The sequence below is a fragment of the Procambarus clarkii genome, chromosome 26 (assembly GCF_040958095.1).
Source record: "Procambarus clarkii isolate CNS0578487 chromosome 26, FALCON_Pclarkii_2.0, whole genome shotgun sequence".
Lineage (NCBI taxonomy): Eukaryota > Metazoa > Arthropoda > Malacostraca > Decapoda > Cambaridae > Procambarus > Procambarus clarkii.
The window spans coordinates 44,267,638-44,289,092 of record NC_091175.1 but is presented as its reverse complement, the minus strand read 5'-3'; the positions used below and the strand labels follow the sequence as shown (position 1 = coordinate 44,289,092).

The 21,455-nt window shown below is 46.2% G+C and overlaps 1 protein-coding gene and 1 long non-coding RNA gene across 2 annotated transcripts; both read right to left on the bottom strand.

Moving 5' to 3' along the window:
- Positions 1 to 8,359: 8,359 nt before the first annotated feature.
- On the bottom strand, positions 8,360 to 9,910 carry LOC138369055 (uncharacterized). The gene is made up of 2 exons (XR_011229745.1): positions 9,467 to 9,910; positions 8,360 to 9,078 (listed from the first exon to the last, which is right to left on the bottom strand). It is a non-coding gene; the product is annotated as an uncharacterized lncRNA (long non-coding RNA).
- Positions 9,911 to 10,434: 524 nt separating this feature from the next.
- On the bottom strand, positions 10,435 to 15,167 carry LOC138368966 (GRB10-interacting GYF protein 2-like). The gene is made up of 3 exons (XM_069331696.1): positions 14,703 to 15,167; positions 11,173 to 14,314; positions 10,435 to 10,447 (listed from the first exon to the last, which is right to left on the bottom strand). The coding sequence occupies exons 2-3, from the start codon at positions 13,092 to 13,094 to the stop codon at positions 10,435 to 10,437; spliced, it is 1,935 nt and encodes a 644-aa protein (XP_069187797.1). The 5' UTR covers positions 13,095 to 14,314; positions 14,703 to 15,167.
- Between the last annotated feature and the right edge of the window lie 6,288 nt (positions 15,168 to 21,455).

Below are 21,455 nucleotides of genomic sequence, written 5' to 3'. Positions count from 1 at the left end.
CATACAGGGAAGGCAGCAACACCATACAGGGAAGGCAGCTACACCATACAGGGAAGGCAGCTACACCATACAGGGAAGGCAGCTACACCATACAGGGAAGGCAGCTACACCATACAGGGAAGGCAGCTACACCATACATGGAAGGCAGCTACACCATACAGGGAAGGCAGCTACACCATACAGGGAAGGCAGCTACAACATACAGGGAAGGCAGCTACACGATACAGGGAAGGAAGCTACACCATACATGGAAGGCAGCTACACCATACAGGGAAGGCAGCTACACCATACAGGGAAGGCAGCTACACCATAAAGGGAAGACAGCTACACCATACTGGGAAGGCAGCTACACCGTACAGGGAAGGCAGCTACACCATACAGGGAAGGCAGCTACACCATACAGGGAAGGCAGCTACACCATACAGGGAAGGCAGCTACACCATACAGGGAAGGCAGCTACACCATACAGGGAAGGCAGCTACACCATACAGGGAAGGCAGCTACACCATACAGGGAAGGCAGCAACACCATACAGAGAAGGCAGCTACACCATACAGGGAAGGCAGCTACACCATACAGGGAAGGCAGCTACACCATACAGGGAAGGCAGCTACACCATACAGGGAAGGCAGCTATAACATACAGGGAAGGCAGCTACACCATACAGGGAAGGCAGCTACAACATACAGGGAAGGCAGCTACACGATACAGGGAAGGCAGCTACACCATACGTGGAAGGCAGCTACACCATACAGGGAAGGCAGCTACAACATACAGGGAAGGCAGCTACACGATACAGGGAAGGAAGCTACACCATACATGGAAGGCAGCTACACCATACAGGGAAGGCAGCTACACAATACAGGGAAGGCAGCTGCACCATAAAGGGAAGACAGATACACCATACTGGGAAGGCAGCTACACCATACAGGGAAGGCAGCTATAACATACAGAGAAGGCAGCTACACCATACAGGGAAGGCAGCTACAACATACAGGGAAGGCAGCTACACCATACATGGAAGGCAGCTACACCATACAGGGAAGGCAGCTACACCATACAGGGAAGGCAGCTACACCATACAGGGAAGGCAGCTACACCATACAGGGAAGGCAGCTAAACAATACAGGGAAGGCAGGCACACCATACAGTGAAGGCAGCTACACCATACAGGGAAGGCAGCTACTCCATACAGGGAAGGCAGCTACACCATACAGGGAAGGCAGCAACACCATACAGGGAAGGCAGCTACACAATACAGGGAAGGTAGCTACACCATACAGGGAAGGCAGCTACACCATACAGGGAAGGCAGCAACACCATACAGGGAAGGCAGCTACACCATACAGGGAAGGCAGCTACACCATACAGGGAAGGCAGCTACACCATACAGGGAAGGCAGCTCCATCATATAGGGAAGGCAGCTACACCATACAGGAAAGGCAGCTCCATCATACAGGGAAGGCAGCTACACCATACAGGGAAGGCAGCTACACCATACAGGGAAGGCAGCTCCATCATACAGGAAAGGCAGCTACACCATACAGGGAAGGCAGCTACACCATACAGGGAAGGCAGCTACACCATACAGGGAAGGCAGCTACACCATACAGGGAAGGCAGCTACACCATACAGGGAAGGCAGCTACACCATACAGGGAAGGCAGCTACACCATACAGGGAAGGCAGCTACACCATACAGGGAAGGCAGCAACACCATACAGAGAAGGCAGCTACACCATACAGGGAAGGCAGCTACACCATACAGGGAAGGCAGCTACACCATACAGGGAAGGCAACAACACCATACAGGGAAGGCAGCTACACCATACAGGGAAGGCAGCTACACCATACAGGGAAGGCAGTTACACCATACAGGGAAGGCAGCTACACCATACAGGGAAGGCAGCTACACCATACAGGGAAGGCAGCTATAACATACAGGGAAGGCAGCTACACCATACAGGGAAGGCAGCTACAACATACAGGGAAGGCAGCTACACCATACAGGGAAGGCAGCTACACCATACATGGAAGGCAGCTACACCATACAGGGAAGGCAGCTACAACATACAGGGAAGGCAGCTACACGATACAGGGAAGGAAGCTACACCATACATGGAAGGCAGCTACACCATACAGGGAAGGCAGCTACACAATACAGGGAAGGCAGCTACACCATAAAGGGAAGACAGCTACACCATACTGGGAAGGCAGCTACACTATACAGGGAAGGCAGCTATAACATACAGGGAAGGCAGCTACACCATACAGCTAAGGCAGCTACAACATACAGGGAAGGCAGCTACACCATACATGGAAGGCAGCTACACCATACAGGGAAGGCAGCTACACCATACAGGGAAGGCAGCTACACCATACAGGGAAGGCAGCTACACCATACAGGGAAGGCAGCTACACCATACAGGGAAGGCAGGCACACCATACAGGGAAGGCAGCTACTCCATACAGGGAAGGCAGCTACTCCATACAGGGAAGGCAGCTACACCATACATGGAAGGAAGCTACACCATACAGGGAAGGCAACTACACCATACAGGGAAGGCAGCTACACCATACAGGGAAGGCAGCTACACCATACAGGGAAGGCAGCTACACCATACAGGGAAGGCAGCTACACCATACAGGGAAGGCAGCTACACCATACAGGGAAGGCAGGCACACCATACAGGGAAGGCAGCTACTCCATACAGGGAGGGCAGCTACTCCATACAGGGAAGGCAGCTACACCATACAGGGAAGGCAGCAACACCATACAGGGAAGGCAGCTACACCATACAGGGAAGGAAGCTACACCATACAGGGAAGGCAGCTACACCATACAGGGAAGGCAGCTACACCATACAGGGAAGGCAGCTACACCATACAGGGAAGGCAGCTACACCATACAGGGAAGGCAGCTACACCATACAGGGAAGGCAGCTACACCATACAGGGAAGGCAGCTACACCATACAGGGAAGGCAGCTACACCATACAGGGAAGGCAGCAACACCATACAGGGAAGGAAGCTACACCATACAGGGAAGGCAACTACACCATACAGGGAAGGCAGCTACACCATACAGGGAAGGTAGCTACACCATACAGGGAAGGCAGCAACACCATACAGGGAAGGCAGCTACACCATACAGGGAAGTCAGCTACACCATACAGGGAAGGCAGCTACACCATACAGGGAAGGCAGCAACACCATACAGGGAAGGCAGCTACACAATACAGGGAAGGTAGCTACACCATACAGGGAAGGCAGCTACACCATACAGAGAAGGCAGCAACACCATACAGGGAAGGCAGCTACACCATACAGGGAAGGCAGCTACACCATACAGGGAAGGCAGCTACACCATACAGGGAAGGCAGCTACATCATACAGGGAAGGCAGCTACACCATACAGGGAAGGCAGCTACATCATACAGGGAAGGCAGCTACACCATACAGGGAAGGCAGCTACACCATACAGGGAAGGCAGCTACACCATACAGGAAGGCAGCTACACCATACAGGGAAGGCAGCTACACCATACAGGGAAGGCAGCTACACCATACAGGGAAGGCAGCTACACCATACAGGGAAGGCAGCTACACCATACAGGGAAGGCAGCTACACCATACAGGGAAGGCAGCTACACCATACAGGGAAGGCAGCTACACCATACAGGGAAGGCAGCTACACCATACAGGGAAGGCAGCTACACCATACAGGGAAGGCAGCTACACCATACAGGGAAGGCAGCAACACCATACAGGGAAGGCAGCTACACCATACAGGGAAGGCAGCTACACCATACAGGGAAGGCAGCTACACCATACAGGGAAGGCAGCTACACCATACAGGGAAGGCAGCTACACCATACAGGGAAGGCAGCTATAACATACAGGGAAGGCAGCTACACCATACAGGGAAGGCAGCTACAACATACAGGGAAGGCAGCTACACCATACAGGGAAGGCAGCTACACCATACATGGAAGGCAGCTACACCATACAGGGAAGGCAGCTACAACATACAGGGAAGGCAGCTACACGATACAGGGAAGGAAGCTACACCATACATGGAAGGCAGCTACACCATACAGGGAAGGCAGCTACACAATACAGGGAAGGCAGCTACACCATAAAGGGAAGACAGCTACACCATACTGGGAAGGCAGCTACACCATACAGGGAAGGCAGCTATAACATACAGGGAAGGCAGCTACACCATACAGGGAAGGCAGCTACACCATACAGGGAAGGCAGCTACACCATACAGGGAAGGCAGCTACACCATACAGGGAAGGCAGCTACACCATACAGGGAAGGCAGCTACACCATACAGGGAAGGCAGCTACACCATACAGGGAAGGCAGCTACACCATACAGGGAAGGCAGGCTACACCATACAGGGAAGGCAGCTACACCATACAGGGAAGGCAGCTACTCCATACAGGGAAGGCAGCTACACCATACAGGGAAGGCAGCAACACCATACAGGGAAGGCAGCTACACCATACTGGGAAGGCAGCTACACCATACAGGGAAGGCAGCTACACCATACAGGGAAGGCAGCTACACCATACATGGAAGGCAGCTACACCATACAGGGAAGGCAACTACACCATACAGGGAAGGCAGCTACACCATACAGGGAAGGCAGCTACACCATACAGGGAAGGCAGCTACACAATACAGGGAAGGCAGCTACACCATACAGGGAAGGCAGCTACACCATACAGGGAAGGCAGCAACACCATACAGGGAAGGCAGCTACACCATACAGGGAAGGCAGCTACACCATACAGGGAAGGCAGCTACACCATACAGGGAAGGCAGCAACACCATACAGGGAAGGCAGCTACACAATACAGGGAAGGCAGCTACACCATACAGGGAAGGCAGCTACACCATACAGGGAAGGCAGCTCCATCATATAGGGAAGGCAGCTACACTATACAGGGAATGCAGCTCCATCATACAGGGAAGGCAGCTACACCATACAGGGAAGGCACCTACACCATACAGGGAAGGCAGCTCCATCATACAGGGAAGGCAGCTACACCATACAGGGAAGGCACCTACACCATACAGGGAAGGCAGCTACACCATACAGGGAAGGCAGCTACACCATACAGGGAAGACAGCTACACCATACTGGGAAGGCAGCTCCATCATACAGGGAAGGCAGCTACACCATACAGGGAAGGCACCTACACCATACAGGGAAGGCACCTACACCATACAGGGAAGGCACCTACACCATACAGGGAAGGCAGCTCCATCATACAGGGAAGGCAGCTACACCATACAGGGAAGGCACCTACACCATACAGGGAAGGCAGCTACACCATACAGGGAAGGCAGCTACACCATACAGGGAAGGCAGCTACACCATACATGGAAGGCAGCTACACCTTAACAGCCCACACTACTACCACCACCCAACTACCCCCCCCTAACCACCACTACACGCCCAGCACCCCACTACCACCCCTACACAACCACTACTGCACCACCACTACCAAACAACCACCACCCCATTACCACCTCCACTCAACCACCACTACATTACCACCACCACCCACCCACAACCACCACTACACTACAACCACCACCCACCCACAACCACCACTACACTACAACCACCCCAAACTACCACCCACCCACTACCACCACCCCACAATCACTACCCCCAAACTACCACCCCCCCCCCACTACCACCACTACACTTGACAACCACCCTCCCAATAACCACCACTACACTACAACCACTAGACAACCACCCTCCCAATAACCACCACTACACTACCACCACCCCCCTCACAACCACCACTACACAACCACCACTACACTACCACCCCCCCCCCCCACAACCACCACTACACTACCCCGCCCCAACAACCACCACCACACTACCATCAACTAACTACCACTGCGCCAACTGGCCCCGCCAACAGCAGCGGTCATTAACCACCCAAGCGGCTGTAATAACCTTGACCGTCGACGGTTAATGCGAAGTAATTCCACTAACGAGACCTTACTGGCAAGGCTCATCCGGACTCCATCCCGACCCCACCACCATTATGACAAACTTCCTTAATGCCAAGAGTTCCCAGCTCATGAAAGTGGCTCCATCTTTTCTATTGCTAAAGTTCGATATTTGGCGGCTTGTTGAAGCAGGTGTTCGTTATAGTGAGAGTCCGGCTCCGGCTACCAGTTCGTAGTGTCGAGGTCCAGGATTTATGTTGCGTCTCAGCCAACTTTACTTCTTCTGGATTCAATTTTTGTTGTTTATTTTCTACATTTTTTTAAATATATTTTTTCCTTCTGTATGCACTAAGGTGTATGTTTTGTGGGTGTGTGATCACCTGTTTGTGCCTGCAGGGCCGAGCATTAGCTCTTGGACCCCGCTTCTCCATCAGTCGGTTGTCAAATACAAGGACTCCTGACTGATTTCCAAATCACATCTGCTTCTAAAACCATGAGTGAAGTTTGCTTCTACAACCTGTTCCTTTAGTTCACTCCGTGTTCCCCTGCTCTTACTCTCTAAGATAACTTGCTAATATCTTTATGTCTCACCTCAGTCTCAAGCTTCCATCCGTGTTCTATTAGTATTCACTGTCAACTTTTCGTCTTTTCTACCCTGTTAATCTCTTTACCTATATGATATGTCTTTATCATGTCTCCCCTCTCTCTCTCCTCTTTTCTAGCGTTTGTCTTTTTGGGCTGGACGGCAGAGCGACGATCTTGCTTCATGCAGGTCGGCGTTCAATCCCCGACTGTCCAAATAGTTGGGCACCATTCCTTCCCCCCGTCCCATCCCAAAACCTTATCCTAACCCCTTCCCAGTGCTATATAATCTTAATGGCTTGGCGCTTCTCCCTCATAATTGCCTCCCTCCCTTCCTCCCTCTAGCGTGGTCAGGTTTAGTTCCTTCAGTTTCTCTCCACCTTCTGTTCCTCACAATTCTGGGACGAGCCTCGTTTCAAACTTCCGAACCATTTCGAATTTCGTAATGTGTATATTTGCATGGGGGGGTCCATGATGGGGCGACATTCTCTAAGACTGGTCTCACATGGGCGGTAAACAGTGATCTAAAAGCCTTATTATTTAGGTTCATGAATGATGTTCTGGCTTTTGCTGGTGTAAAACACGCTTCTGATGCTGTTCTATTTATATGAGCCTCCAGAGTTAGGCTTGATGTTATGTCCACTCATATCTCAGGTCTTTTTCTCGAGCCGTTAGTGGGAGGTAGTTTCCCTTCATTCTAGTTTCTTCTTTTGGTCTCCTGTCACCTCTTTCTATTTCCATCACCTAACACTTACTGATGTTGAAGTCCAGTAGCCATTTCACTAACGAATTCTGCAGCGTGTTTAAATCATCTTGGTGAACATTTCATTCCTCATCTGTCACAACTCTTCTCACAAATTTTGCATCGTCTACAACATCGACATGTAAGACTCAACCTCTGTAGATAGTTTGTTTTATACACAATACAATACAATACAATACAATTTTATTTAGGTAAGGTACATACATACAATAAATATTTACAAGGATTGTTTGACTTATAGGTAGAGCTAGTACATACAATGCCTAAAGCCACTATTACGCAAAGCGTTTCGGGCATCCAAATTTTTCATAAATGATTTTTCATAAATGACATTTTCATAAATGAGATCGAGTGTGAGTGCCAGCATTGATCCTTGAGGCACTGTTATGATCACACATACACCAGTATGATCATACTGTGGCTGGTGAAGGATGTGTTCAAACTATATAGTCATATCTTGGCTGATTAGCCTAATATCACAAATATAATATTTTCTACCTACATTGTAATCTTTTTCCGACAATATACTATTATTAATTATGTATTGTCAATGTATGTCAAATATATCTATGTATATTATATTTCTGTACCATAAGAATTTGCTATCTATATATGTGGATATATAGTGGAAGTGTAGTGAATAGCAGAAGCCTAATGTCATGTATTATAGACTGTGGGTTGGTTGGTGTAGTCGTCGTTGATCTTCCTCTACGGACAACCCAACCCACAACTCGGTAGAGTGCTTATACTAGGAGATCACCCTTGGCGCTTCTGGCTCTTGGAGAGGGGCTCAACGTCACACGTTCAGGGGATGCGGCTCCAACACTTAGCCTCGTCGTCACGTGCACACACCCACTCGAGCCGCTGTGACTCCCCACTCTCTCCTTAGATAAGATATGATCTCCTCGATCCCCTATGACTTACTAGTATTACCTCCTACCCTGTCCACAGCAGTGGTTCTTGGTTCTTTCTCTCTCCTTCTTTACTACCTCCTGGGAAGCCTCACTAGGACAAGGGCAAACACCAGCAAATTGTGACACATTTACTTGACAAAGCACATACACGATACATACACACATATAATAATAATGAATCCTATACTCTGTAATATCACAATCAGGTTGCACTCCAATACCATCAGAACTCTATTATCAGCTTATCAAGTGGTATCCTACCTCCTGGTTCACCACCTGATACTATTAACTTCCTCAAGTTGGTCAAGCCTACACACTGTTGCACCATCAGCAAGATAACATATATATATAGAAAACCAGCATTTGAATGCAATAACATATACCAGTATAAATGTTCATTGATACTTCAATATAAAAACTCCTTGACATAAGAATGCCAACAGTCACTCCTCTCACTGCGTCTTGCACGCTACTGACAACCAAACACTATCAACTCCCTATAAGTAATCCACCAGAACTTCCCCTTCCACCTCTGGAAGTTCACAACCCTAATATCCTTAGGTTCTTCCAGGCTTCACTACCAGGATCCTCTGCAGCTCCTCCAGGCTGCTATCATGAAGTTTCCTTGTGCAACTACGGTGCTTCACCCTTCTGTTAGGTTCTTCCACAGCTCTCTTGGCTGCTACACCACCTCTACAGAAGCGCGTGACACTCCTCTTCACTGCTGCTTCTCCTCACAGCTCGAGGTCCTCTGCTCCACTACCTTGGAGTCTCATCAGCTACATCATCTGCTGGCTTCGAAGTTCTCAGCAACTTCTTCCCCAAAGACAAACCTGCAACCCATCGACGTTCCAATAAAATGTTCCCCTTTAACACATAAACAAAAATAACCACACAATATGCTTGCCTCAAACCTCTATCTGTCCTCTACATACAGTGAGAGTGGACTCCCCCGTTTTGGGCGGGTCCATACTCCACCTCGCCTGGCGGCGTCCTCACTCGCTGGGAGGGTCTTCCTCCATCCGGAGCCAGGCTCCCTCAGTCGTCCGCCAGCGCTCAGAGAGGACGGACGTCGCTCCGTGTTCCTCCCTCTCCACTCTCTTATTTCAGGCTTTCTGCCTTATTAAAACATGTCTAACCTATAAATAAACATCGCTACTGTCGCTGGGCACACGACCAACTACAATGCAATCACTATGAACTGGCGTATATCGTGCTTACCACAGAACGTCTGGTCGAGGGCGCTTCTTCCTCTGACGAGGCTTGGTCAGGGCCTCCCACGGCCCACAATAATGCTTCTGGGCGATTTAATATCTGCTCGTCGACCCGGACTTGAGACCACAACGTTCCCAGCTCGATTCCACAGCTGGTACGTCTGCACACTTCTCTTCTCTTAGAGATATATCACTAGGGGTTCCCTTCTGGCGGGAGCTCAAACGGAGCGCGGCTTCCCCCTGCGATGTCTGGCACTCAAGTGAGGTCAAGGTCCTCCGGAAGCGAGCCTCACGCCTCCAGCAAAATGTCCACATCTCCTAGCCAGTCATTTATCTATTTCCTTACTTACTGCCCATAATCTTAAATTGTTTTACATATCCAACCAGCCATTTTTCATATGGGTTATCACCTCAATATTTGCTAGACCTTCTAGTTAGGTCAGGCTTGCTGAATAACTCTCAAGAAGGGAGACTCGTTTCTCCTGCAGGCTGAGATCATAACACTCCCCTCCCCTTATTTTTGAGAGTTATTCCAGTGGCAAAGCTCGGGATAATACATCCGCCACCACACTGTCTCGTTCTTCACCCGATATACTCTCTTAGGAGTCTACAATTAGTTCGTTGCTCCTTGCAACATCCGGCTCACAACTCTCCAGAAACATGGGCTTCTCACAAACGATTTGACTTCTCTGGCACCTCTTGGCTAGGCTGTCCTCCTTGGACGCCTGCAATCCATTGGTCCACTCTACTTATTGTCTCCACCCTCCGTTTCCTCGTCTTCTCTTCACGTCCAGAGTCAGACATCTACTGTCTGTATCTCCTCTGTCGTCTTCACTCTTCCATCTACTGCCGTTATACTTCCGCCTCCTGTCATCATACTTCACTTCCTCGTCTTCACCGACGATCCTCCCTTGCGTCTCCGCATTTATCCAAGATCTCATCCTGTCTGACTTCCATCGAGTCCTCGGCTTTCTTCTATTCCTCCATGCTTGTATCATCTTACTCTTCCCACACTTTTCACTTCTATACAACTCCATTTCTTCTCCTTCAACTCTTCTTCGTTCCCTAAAAGTTTCTTCGAGCACTGTACTACATCCAACAGCACTCGACCGTACATGTCGCTCTATCTCTCCCAGAGTGCTCGTAAGCATCTCTCCACACATACTGTCTCTACTCCTCTCATTTTCTCGGCTATTACTCTTCTTCATTATCTCTACTCTACGTTTTCTGTGAAACATGTCAACTCCTGACACCTCAAACAACTTAACTCTACTACCCAAATGCCTCTGTGCTCGTGGACAACTTGACGCTCTACTCTTGTCCTCTGTATGTCCACATCCTTCCTCATTCCTACTCAGCACAGTTGCATTCGCCTTCCGACTCTTAATTTCAGCAGTCTGGGCTCTACTCAGGTCCGCTCTCTTCACATGAGTTTTCTTCGGCTGGGTCATCTTCACTTTTGACCTCACCGAGACTTCATTTTTCTGGGCTGGACCTTCATCAAACAGCCACGCTATATCTACGTCGATATCTTCCACTGGCTGAATCGACACTGTCTCACCTTCTCCAGTGTCTTCCTCGTCGGCCACCTCTGCCTTCGTCACTACCGAGACAGGGTTTTCAATGGCTTGGCGGTCTCCTGGCTCATCTTCTCGGATGTCAGTCAGGTTCACACTCTCAGGTGTCCCACCCGTGCCGTAGCCTTCTGGGCACTCCTCTGGCACAGTCTCCGCTATGACTCTTGGCAACACCTTTGTCCCACACAAGTCATTCCCCAGGATCACTTGGACTCCTGGAATAGGTATGTCGGGGCACACTCCCAACATCACCTCTGCCGACACATATTCCGACCTTAGCTGGACAGTACATACGGGCATGTCACTCTCAGACAATAACCCATATACTTTCATCTTCCCACTGCCAGCTAACCGTCGATCATTCCCAATCAGGCTTCTCGTAATCAAGCTCTGATTAGCTCCGGTATCTCTTAAGATACCAACTTCTACCTCAGGTTGGCTTCCTACACTGATCCAACCTTTGCTCATGAACGGCCTATACCTCTCGTTCACTAAGTTCGCTCTCTGTGGTTTGTCTCGGAACACATTAGTATATTTACCTCGGGGGTCACACATGGCCAGGGTCACAATTCTCTTGCCCTGCCGACAATCTCGCATCACGTGACCCAATCCGTTACAATTGTAACATCTCATCTGGGAAAAATCTCTCCTATATGTACCAGAGTAGCTCTGACTCTGCCCACTCGTATTGGAGTTCCTCTTGCCAGACGTACTACTCGTACTCTGTGGAGCTTTACTGGACTCTTGATTCCCTGGATAACGATTAGTTTCTTGTTTAGCTCCTCCATCTTCACTTTCAGACGAAGTGCGCGACCTACTCTTCTGAGTTTTAGGGTACTTACTTTTATCTGCCCATTTATCAAAATTTTTCTCACCCCAGACTCTTCTGGGTCTCTCATAATTTCTTCCTCCCCAGACTCCATTGGATCTGCCATTGCTGCGTCTCACCTCGCTTCTCACTCTGTTCTCCCTTAAGCTCTTGTACGCTTCAGTAATCATATCCGCCCTATCTGCGGCATCTTTCACCTCCTTTATCCCTGCTTCTTGGATCTTGAACTTTGTTTCGGGATGCATCATCTCCAAGAACTTCTCCATGACCATCAGTTGCTTCAGGTCAGCATAAGATCCAACTCCAGCAGCCTCAATCCACTTCTGGAATCGTCTTTCCAGATCTCTTGCTGTCTCAGCAAACGTACATGCTCCAACTTTCACCATCTCTCTGAAGCGCTTCCTATAAGCTTCTGGGGTTAACTGAAACGAGCGCAATATGCTGCTCTTTACCGTGGCATAATCCTGGCACTCTTCCAGTGACAATTGGGTGTATGCCTCCCTGGCTGCACCGGTCAATCTTAACTGGACCAGCTGGGCCCATTCCTCCTGTGGCCACTCCTTGATGCTGGCTACTTTTTCAAAATGCTCGAAAAAGCTTTCTGCCTCTTCGGGAACAAACAAGGGAATGTCCTTCTCCCTAACCCTAACATCTGGTGGGTGTGATACCTGGGTGGTGCTCTCTGGCAACCCATGTTCAATCCTTTGTTCAGCCAAGGTTCTATTCGCTTCTATCTGCATTTGTTTTGTTCTCTCTTTTTCTTTTTCCACCTCTAGCCTTGCTTTCTCTTTTTCTATTTCCAGTCTGGTTTTCTCTTTCTCCTTCTCGGCTTCATTTTTCATCTGGAGTTCCAATCTCATCTTTTCCAGCTGGAACTGTCTCTCCTTGTCCTCACGCTGCATCTGGAGCTCCAACTGGAATCTCTCCAAGCTCCTATTCCGGCTACTCCTACTACTGCGGCTACTCTTGCTGCTCCTACTCGATCCCTGGGATCTCACGTCATCCTGCCCATCATCCTCCTTTCTACTTTCAGCTCCTTCCTGGGCTCCTTGTTCTGCCGCTTCACTTCTGGCTCTCAACTGCCTCAGGATCTCATCCTTCATCCCAGCTACTTTAGATGCTTTCAACCTGATGCCACATTTTTCTGCTATTTGTTTCAATTGATCCCTCGTGCAACCTTCTAAATCCTCAGGCTTGCCTGACTCCACAAACGCTTGCACCTTATCCATCTTTGTCCTGTGAGTCTTCCCAAGAGAAAATATACACCTGCGGTCACACAGTTTATCTCAGCAAGGGTGTACAAATCCACTCTTGGACAGGGTGTGGGTGTGTCAGTTCACTCTCCCGGACACAGGCCCCCAATTTATTATAGACTGTGGGTTGGTTGGTGTAGTCGTCGTTGATCTTCCTCTACGGACAACCCAACCCACAACTCGGTAGAGTGCTTATACTAGGAGATCACCCTTGGCGCTTCTGGCTCTTGGAGAGGGGCTCAACGTCACACGTTCAGGGGATGCGGCTCCAACACTTAGCCTCGTCGTCACGTGCACACACCCACTCGAGCCGCTGTGACTCCCCACTCTCTCCTTAGATAAGATATGATCTCCTCGATCCCCTATGACTTACTAGTATTACCTCCTACCCTGTCCACAGCAGTGGTTCTTGGTTCTTTCTCTCTCCTTCTTTACTACCTCCTGGGAAGCCTCACTAGGACAAGGGCAAACACCAGCAAATTGTGACACATTTACTTGACAAAGCACATACACGATACATACACACATATAATAATAATGAATCCTATACTCTGTAATATCACAATCAGGTTGCACTCCAATACCATCAGAACTCTATTATCAGCTTATCAAGTGGTATCCTACCTCCTGGTTCACCACCTGATACTATTAACTTCCTCAAGTTGGTCAAGCCTACACACTGTTGCACCATCAGCAAGATAACATATATATATAGAAAACCAGCATTTGAATGCAATAACATATACCAGTATAAATGTTCATTGATACTTCAATATAAAAACTCCTTGACATAAGAATGCCAACAGTCACTCCTCTCACTGCGTCTTGCACGCTACTGACAACCAAACACTATCAACTCCCTATAAGTAATCCACCAGAACTTCCCCTTCCACCTCTGGAAGTTCACAACCCTAATATCCTTAGGTTCTTCCAGGCTTCACTACCAGGATCCTCTGCAGCTCCTCCAGGCTGCTATCATGAAGTTTCCTTGTGCAACTACGGTGCTTCACCCTTCTGTTAGGTTCTTCCACAGCTCTCTTGGCTGCTACACCACCTCTACAGAAGCGCGTGACACTCCTCTTCACTGCTGCTTCTCCTCACAGCTCGAGGTCCTCTGCTCCACTACCTTGGAGTCTCATCAGCTACATCATCTGCTGGCTTCGAAGTTCTCAGCAACTTCTTCCCCAAAGACAAACCTGCAACCCATCGACGTTCCAATAAAATGTTCCCCTTTAACACATAAACAAAAATAACCACACAATATGCTTGCCTCAAACCTCTATCTGTCCTCTACATACAGTGAGAGTGGACTCCCCCGTTTTGGGCGGGTCCATACTCCACCTCGCCTGGCGGCGTCCTCACTCGCTGGGAGGGTCTTCCTCCATCCGGAGCCAGGCTCCCTCAGTCGTCCGCCAGCGCTCAGAGAGGACGGACGTCGCTCCGTGTTCCTCCCTCTCCACTCTCTTATTTCAGGCTTTCTGCCTTATTAAAACATGTCTAACCTATAAATAAACATCGCTACTGTCGCTGGGCACACGACCAACTACAATGCAATCACTATGAACTGGCGTATATCGTGCTTACCACAGAACGTCTGGTCGAGGGCGCTTCTTCCTCTGACGAGGCTTGGTCAGGGCCTCCCACGGCCCACAATAATGCTTCTGGGCGATTTAATATCTGCTCGTCGACCCGGACTTGAGACCACAACGTTCCCAGCTCGATTCCACAGCTGGTACGTCTGCACACTTCTCTTCTCTTAGAGATATATCACTAGGGGTTCCCTTCTGGCGGGAGCTCAAACGGAGCGCGGCTTCCCCCTGCGATGTCTGGCACTCAAGTGAGGTCAAGGTCCTCCGGAAGCGAGCCTCACGCCTCCAGCAAAATGTCCACATCTCCTAGCCAGTCATTTATCTATTTCCTTACTTACTGCCCATAATCTTAAATTGTTTTACATATCCAACCAGCCATTTTTCATATGGGTTATCACCTCAATATTTGCTAGACCTTCTAGTTAGGTCAGGCTTGCTGAATAACTCTCAAGAAGGGAGACTCGTTTCTCCTGCAGGCTGAGATCATAACACATGTAGCTTGGAAAACACCATTATGTGTTTATATTATGGAATGTTACATATTGCTGTATAGGACATGATATGAATATTATGAGGTAGAATGTATACATTTAGGTATCTGATGAATTACTCGTACGTATACTGTGGAAATATCCATTTCATTAATGTTCATTGCATTGTCCTCTTGTCATGAGAGTAATTTATATTCTGGTACTGTGAGATGTATACCACAGAGACAAAGTTTTGTTGCTTATTTTGGTATATGAAGCTTTATATAATATTCATGTATACTTATGTTTAACAGGTGACTGGTAACGTCTTGAAATCCTCCCTTAATCACCCCCCTCCTCTCCTCCCCTTGGGTACCGTCCCAGCCAGTGTTACCATGTCTTGCTAATATGAATTCCCTATTCACTTATTATATATCATAATATAATTTATTATGTAGTGATTTATTGATATGTATAATTATGTAAGGTTGTGTATTGTAACCTTGGTGTAGTTATTGTATGAATTGGAAGTTTACTGAGAAATGTCTGTATATGAGCTAATGATATTCAAAACGGGAGGGTCATGTGGCTTGGGGAGTTGGAAACCGTGTCGCTCCCGCCCTGCCTGCCTCCTGGGCGGTCACTACTCTTCGGACTTCCTAGTAGGGCGCATGTATGTCGCTCTAGACCTAGATTCACGAAGCTCCGTGTATTTCTTCGTAAGTGGGTTTGCTACGAAGGTTCCTAAGTATGCTCTAAGAAGATGCTTAGGTGCAATTCACGTAGGTCCACTTAGGAAGATATTTGTTGGTTCACCTGCGTGCCGACCGAGGACACTACTGTGTTTCGTTTGGCCAGTCAGAGAGCAGCAACATTCTTCATATTGAAGATTTAGCGCTGGTTTATCGGAGCTCTACTGCCTCCTATTTACGTCGAATTTACTTATAAAATTAGTATATTTCGAAGTAAGACTGTTTTATCAACTTCTACAGCCGGCACCGACATTGTAGTAAACAAATATGTTACATTTGTTGTTTACCTACGTAATTCTAAGAGATACTGTGTAGCTGTCCTTGTTGCTCGGAAGATGCGCTGACAATTATTGTATATATTTACTGAATTTACCCAAGGGCCACTAACTATCTAGTGGTCTCGACGAGGACAGAAAGCCGGCGGCTTGTTAAGGGGCCCGCCAAATGTCTTAATGATATTTTTTAGCTGGAATTTGGCATTTACGGATTCAGCGGGTAGGCGGTTCCATGGGTTTTTAACCCTCTTGGTGGAAAAAACATTTGTTTTCAGTCCTACTTGAGAGAACATATTCTCCAACACTATATCTGTGATTGCTCTGTTATCAGTGACTTCATACCAAATGGTATGGGATACTTTGAGCTCTGTAATTACTTCATACACTCAGGAATATTGGAAGATATTCATGTGCTGCACCCAGATTTTGCCAGTGGAGGCTAATAGATCAGCATTAAGTATTTTGTTCTCTCCTGATTCCATGTATGACTGGCCATCCTGTGAGGTGAGGATGTTGGATGAGCTGGTAGCTGGTTTTTTATCTACACTGTGTGGTCCTTCATACAGAATAGGGAAGCAGCACATTGCTGTGTATACCTAAACATTTTAAAAAATACATTGTTTGAGAGGAGTTTTGTAGAAACTGGTAAGAGTAATTATAATATAATGTTTCCATGATTCAGTGCTTACCTCTTGTGAAAATCGCGAAGAGTTGTTTAGTCAGAGTTGATTTGTTTTTTGTATTGAGGCTGGTATTTTCTAAATTGATTCCATGTATGTCTAACCATCCTGTGAGATGGGAGTATTAGATAAACTTATAGCTAGTTTTTTATCTACACTGTGTAATATTCCATATAGAATAGGGTAGCAGCACATTACTGTGTATACCTAATCTTCTTAATAAAAAAAGTCAGTAATAAAGATTTTAAATTATAGTTTGTATTATTACAAATACTGTATTATCCTTATTAAATCATGTTGACCATGGATCATTAAGATCTCATGTTGATATGTAATAGTCATATTTCTTTTGAACTGCTAATCCATGCTAATCATTCATTAAATTGTGCATTATGTCTCAATTTTTCATTTCCTTGGATATACTGTACAGTACAAAAAGATAGGATAAAAATAAACCAGTAATATTTCTTTCATTATATTTTTTATTTAAATAACTGCATCAATATTTTTACAGCTGACAGGATTTGTTTTACCATACAGGTGCATTATTTGTTAAAAGAAATTGGTTTATTGTTACACACAATGGTGCTACATAGCCTTCCCAGCTTGGTGCCTTCTTTTAATACTGATTAAAAAATAAATAATGATAAATAAATTTTATTCAGGAAAGGTACATACAGTTCATTTACAAACATAATGTTGGATTTATAGACAGAGCTAGTACATACAATACCTAAAGCCACTAATACTCATAGCATTTCGGGCAAGGTGTGGGGGAAAAAACACAGACTAAAACTTAATAGTAATCGGGATTAGGTATAAATTGTGTTGAAAGAAGGAATAAAAAATACAAAAAGGGGGGTTAACATAGCATAAATCAGCAATTGTACACGTTGGTGAACAGCATTGTTTAAAAAATAGCAAGACATGGGTTGACATCTAGGGGGGTAAGTTAGGTTACATGGAGTTAATTAGGTAGTACTTGGTTTAACTCTTAAACTGGTTGAGAGAGGTACAGCCTTTGACATGATTCGGGAGGTCATTCCACATTCTGGGTCCCTTGATTTGTAGAGCACTTCTAGTTTGGTTACACACAGCCAAATTGTGTAACAGGAAGAGGTCTTAGACCCCTACTTCCCTCTCTCTTTTTTAATAGTCCATATAGTCATAATTATAGCTTTAAGTATGCAATGAATAAAGTTTTTGACATTTTTACCCTTCTCCTTACCTAATATCCTCCAAAGGATACCTGATCAACCAGGCTGTGACTCATACGTCAGGCTGCGAGCAGCCGCGTCCAACAGCCTGGTTGATCAGTCCAGCAACCAGGAGGCCTGGTCGACGACTGGGCCGCGGGGACGCTAAGCCCCGGAAGCACCTCAAGGTAACTTCAAGGTAAGGTAACATCATTTGTGCAGCATATTTTTATTTTGTCTCTCCCAGATTTAATTTCAAAATAAAACCAAACTAAATAAATTAGAAATGGGTATGTATAGCTAAGGTACACCCTTACTACTAGGTGAACAGGGGCATTTGGTGATAGTAAATGATCCCATTCAGGCAGGGCTCATCACCTTCTCTCATATTTCATGTTCACCAGTGTTTATTTACTTAATAACTACGGGTATAATATCTTGCTATTATAAAACTAATTCTACTATCATAAAAGACATATTTACTTTAAGTTTCAAACAGAGAATGCATATATAACTAACACGAAAGACTCCTCTTCACGAGATTCAATTTTTATAATCTTTTGTTTATGTTCCAAAATCTTAAAATCGATCCCAGTGTTATGTAGTAGAGAAAAATTGAGTTATATCCAGTTTACGTAAAGGTACGAGTGGTCGAAACCACACTTAGATTCCGGACCAAACTTACGAAGGTTTTTTGACTTAGTGTAGCTACCTGAATACCGACGTAGTTGCCACGAAGGCGCTAAGAAGGAAAACATTCGTAGCTAAGAAGAAAAACCTTCGTAAGTACCTTCGTGAATCTGGCCCCTGGTCCGGGTTTAGTGGCCTTATTTGTGTTAATTGACTGCTAGGATATTTAATGTTAAGCAGTAGTGTATACCGTGTATCATTTCTACCTTGTACATCAATTATACCAGGTGGTAGGTGCTTTTGAATGTATTATTGAGGTGGGTTCCAGAGGATCTTAAGTAATGCCATTGTTCTATATATAATATTAATTCCTCAACCTCGTTTGTTAATGATTGTCACACCACCATCCTGTACTGGTTTTAGCATTAGCAACAACGTACTGGAGTGAACGACATGGAAGAAAATGCAGAATAGAACCAGTGAAGAGCAGAGGTGCCATGGGCACAATCAGAGAACACTGTATAAACATCAGAGGTCCACGTTTGTTCAACGTCCTACCAGCGAGCATCAGAAATATTACAGGAACAACTGTGGAAATCTTCAAGGGGAAACTAGATTATTTCCTTCAAAGAGTGCCAGACCAACCGGGCTGTGGTGGGTATGTGGGCTTGCAGGCCGCTCCAAGCAACAGCCTGGTGGACCAAACTCTCACAAGTCAAGTCTGGCCCAAGCTAGGGGCCAGACTTGACTTGGGGAGTAGAAGAACTCCCAGAACCCCTTCAACCAGGTATCAACCAGGTAGCAGCATAATAGGCGCTAGCATCCCACTGCGCCAGGATAGAGCCTGGTGTCAGCTAATGCTGAGTGTATGCAGTTTTGAGACCTGTTGATGGTCATATAAAGGTTTAAAAAGCTGTATTAAGTAATGGAATAAGAATTACAAAGAGTGTAGTTTCTTATGGTATTAGTTGCCTTCTTAGATGTATGGTTGTTGTTGGGCTGTAGAGAAGACACAGTGCATCACAAATACAAATATTTATTCAGGTAAAGTACATTCATACAAGGTGAGATACAAAAGTTGATACATTTATAGATAGAGCTAGTACATACAATGCCTAAAGCCACTATTACGCAAAGTGTTTCGGGCAGGAAAAACACTAAGACTAAAACTTAATACTAATTGAGATTAAAGTATAAATTGTGTTGAGAAAAATAAGAAAAAAAATTAAAAAAGGGGGGGGGGAAACATGGCAGAAAAAACGCATAAATACAATTTGGTCAACAAACAGCATTGTTTAAAATCGTTGACATAGGTTGACATTTAGGGTTGAGGTATGTTACATTGAGTTAATTAGGTGGTACTTAGTTTTATCTTAAACTGGTTGAGAGAGGTACAGTCTTTAACATAATTGGGGAGGTCATTCCACATTCGAGGTCCCTTGATTTGTAAAGCATTTCTAGTTTGACTAAGTCGTACTCTTGGAAAATCAAATAGGTATTTGTTTCTGGTGTGGTGCTCATGGGATCTGTTACAACCTTCTAGGAAGCTTTTAAGGTCAGGATTGACATTACAGTTCAGGGTTTTATATATATAAAATACACATGAGAGGATGTGCAGTGACTCAATATCTAACATACTCAGAGATTTGAGTAAAGGTACCGAGTGATGTCTGGGGCCAGAGTTTGATATTGTCCTAATAGCAGCTTTGTGTTGAGTAATTAGAGGACGTAAATGGTTTTGGGTAGTAGAACCCCAAGCACAAATACCATAGTTGAGATAAGGATACCTGGTTGATGGGGTTCTGGGAGTTCTTCTACTCCCCAAGCCCGGCCCGGGGCCAAACTTGACTTGTGAGAGTTTGGTCCACCAGGCTGTTGCTTGGAGTGGCCCGCAGGCCCATCATACCCACCACAGCCCGGTTGGTCCGGCACTCCTTGAAGGAAACAATCTAGTTTCCTCTTGAAGATGTCCACGGTTGTTCCTGTAATATTTCTGATGCTCGCTGGTAGGACGTTGAACAACCGTGGACCTCTGATGTTCATACAGTGTTCTCTGATTGTGCCCATAGCACCTCTGCTCTTCACTGGTTCTATTCTGCATTTTCTTCCATGTCGTTCACTCCAGTACGTTGTTATTTTACTGTGCAGATTTGGGACCTGTCCCTCCAGTATTTTCCATGTGTATATTATTTGGTATCTCTCTCGTTTCCTTTCTAGTGAGTACATTTGGAGAGCTTTGAGACGATCCCAATAATTTAGGTGCTTTATCTCGTCTATGCGTGCCGTATATATTCTCTGTATTCCCTCTATTTCAGCAATCTCTCCTGCTCTGAAGGGGGAAGTGACTACTGAGCAGTACTCAAGACGAGACATCACAAGTGATTTGAAGAGTACAACCATTGTGATGGGATCTCTGGACTTGAAGGTTCTCGTAATCCATCCTATCATTTTTCTGGCTGACGCAATACTTGCTTGGTTATGCTCCCTAAACGTTAGGTCGTCGGACATCATTATTCCCAAATCCTTGACATGCTGTTTTCCTACTATGGGCAGATTCGATTGTGTTTTGTACCCTGTATTATGTTTAAGATCCTCACTTTTGCCGTATCTGAGTACCTGGAATTTATCACCGTTAAACATCATGTTATTTTCTGTTGCCCAATCGAAAACTTTGTTAATATCTGTTTGTAGTTTATTAATGTCTTCATCAGAGGTAATTTTCATGCTGATTTTTGTATCTGCAAA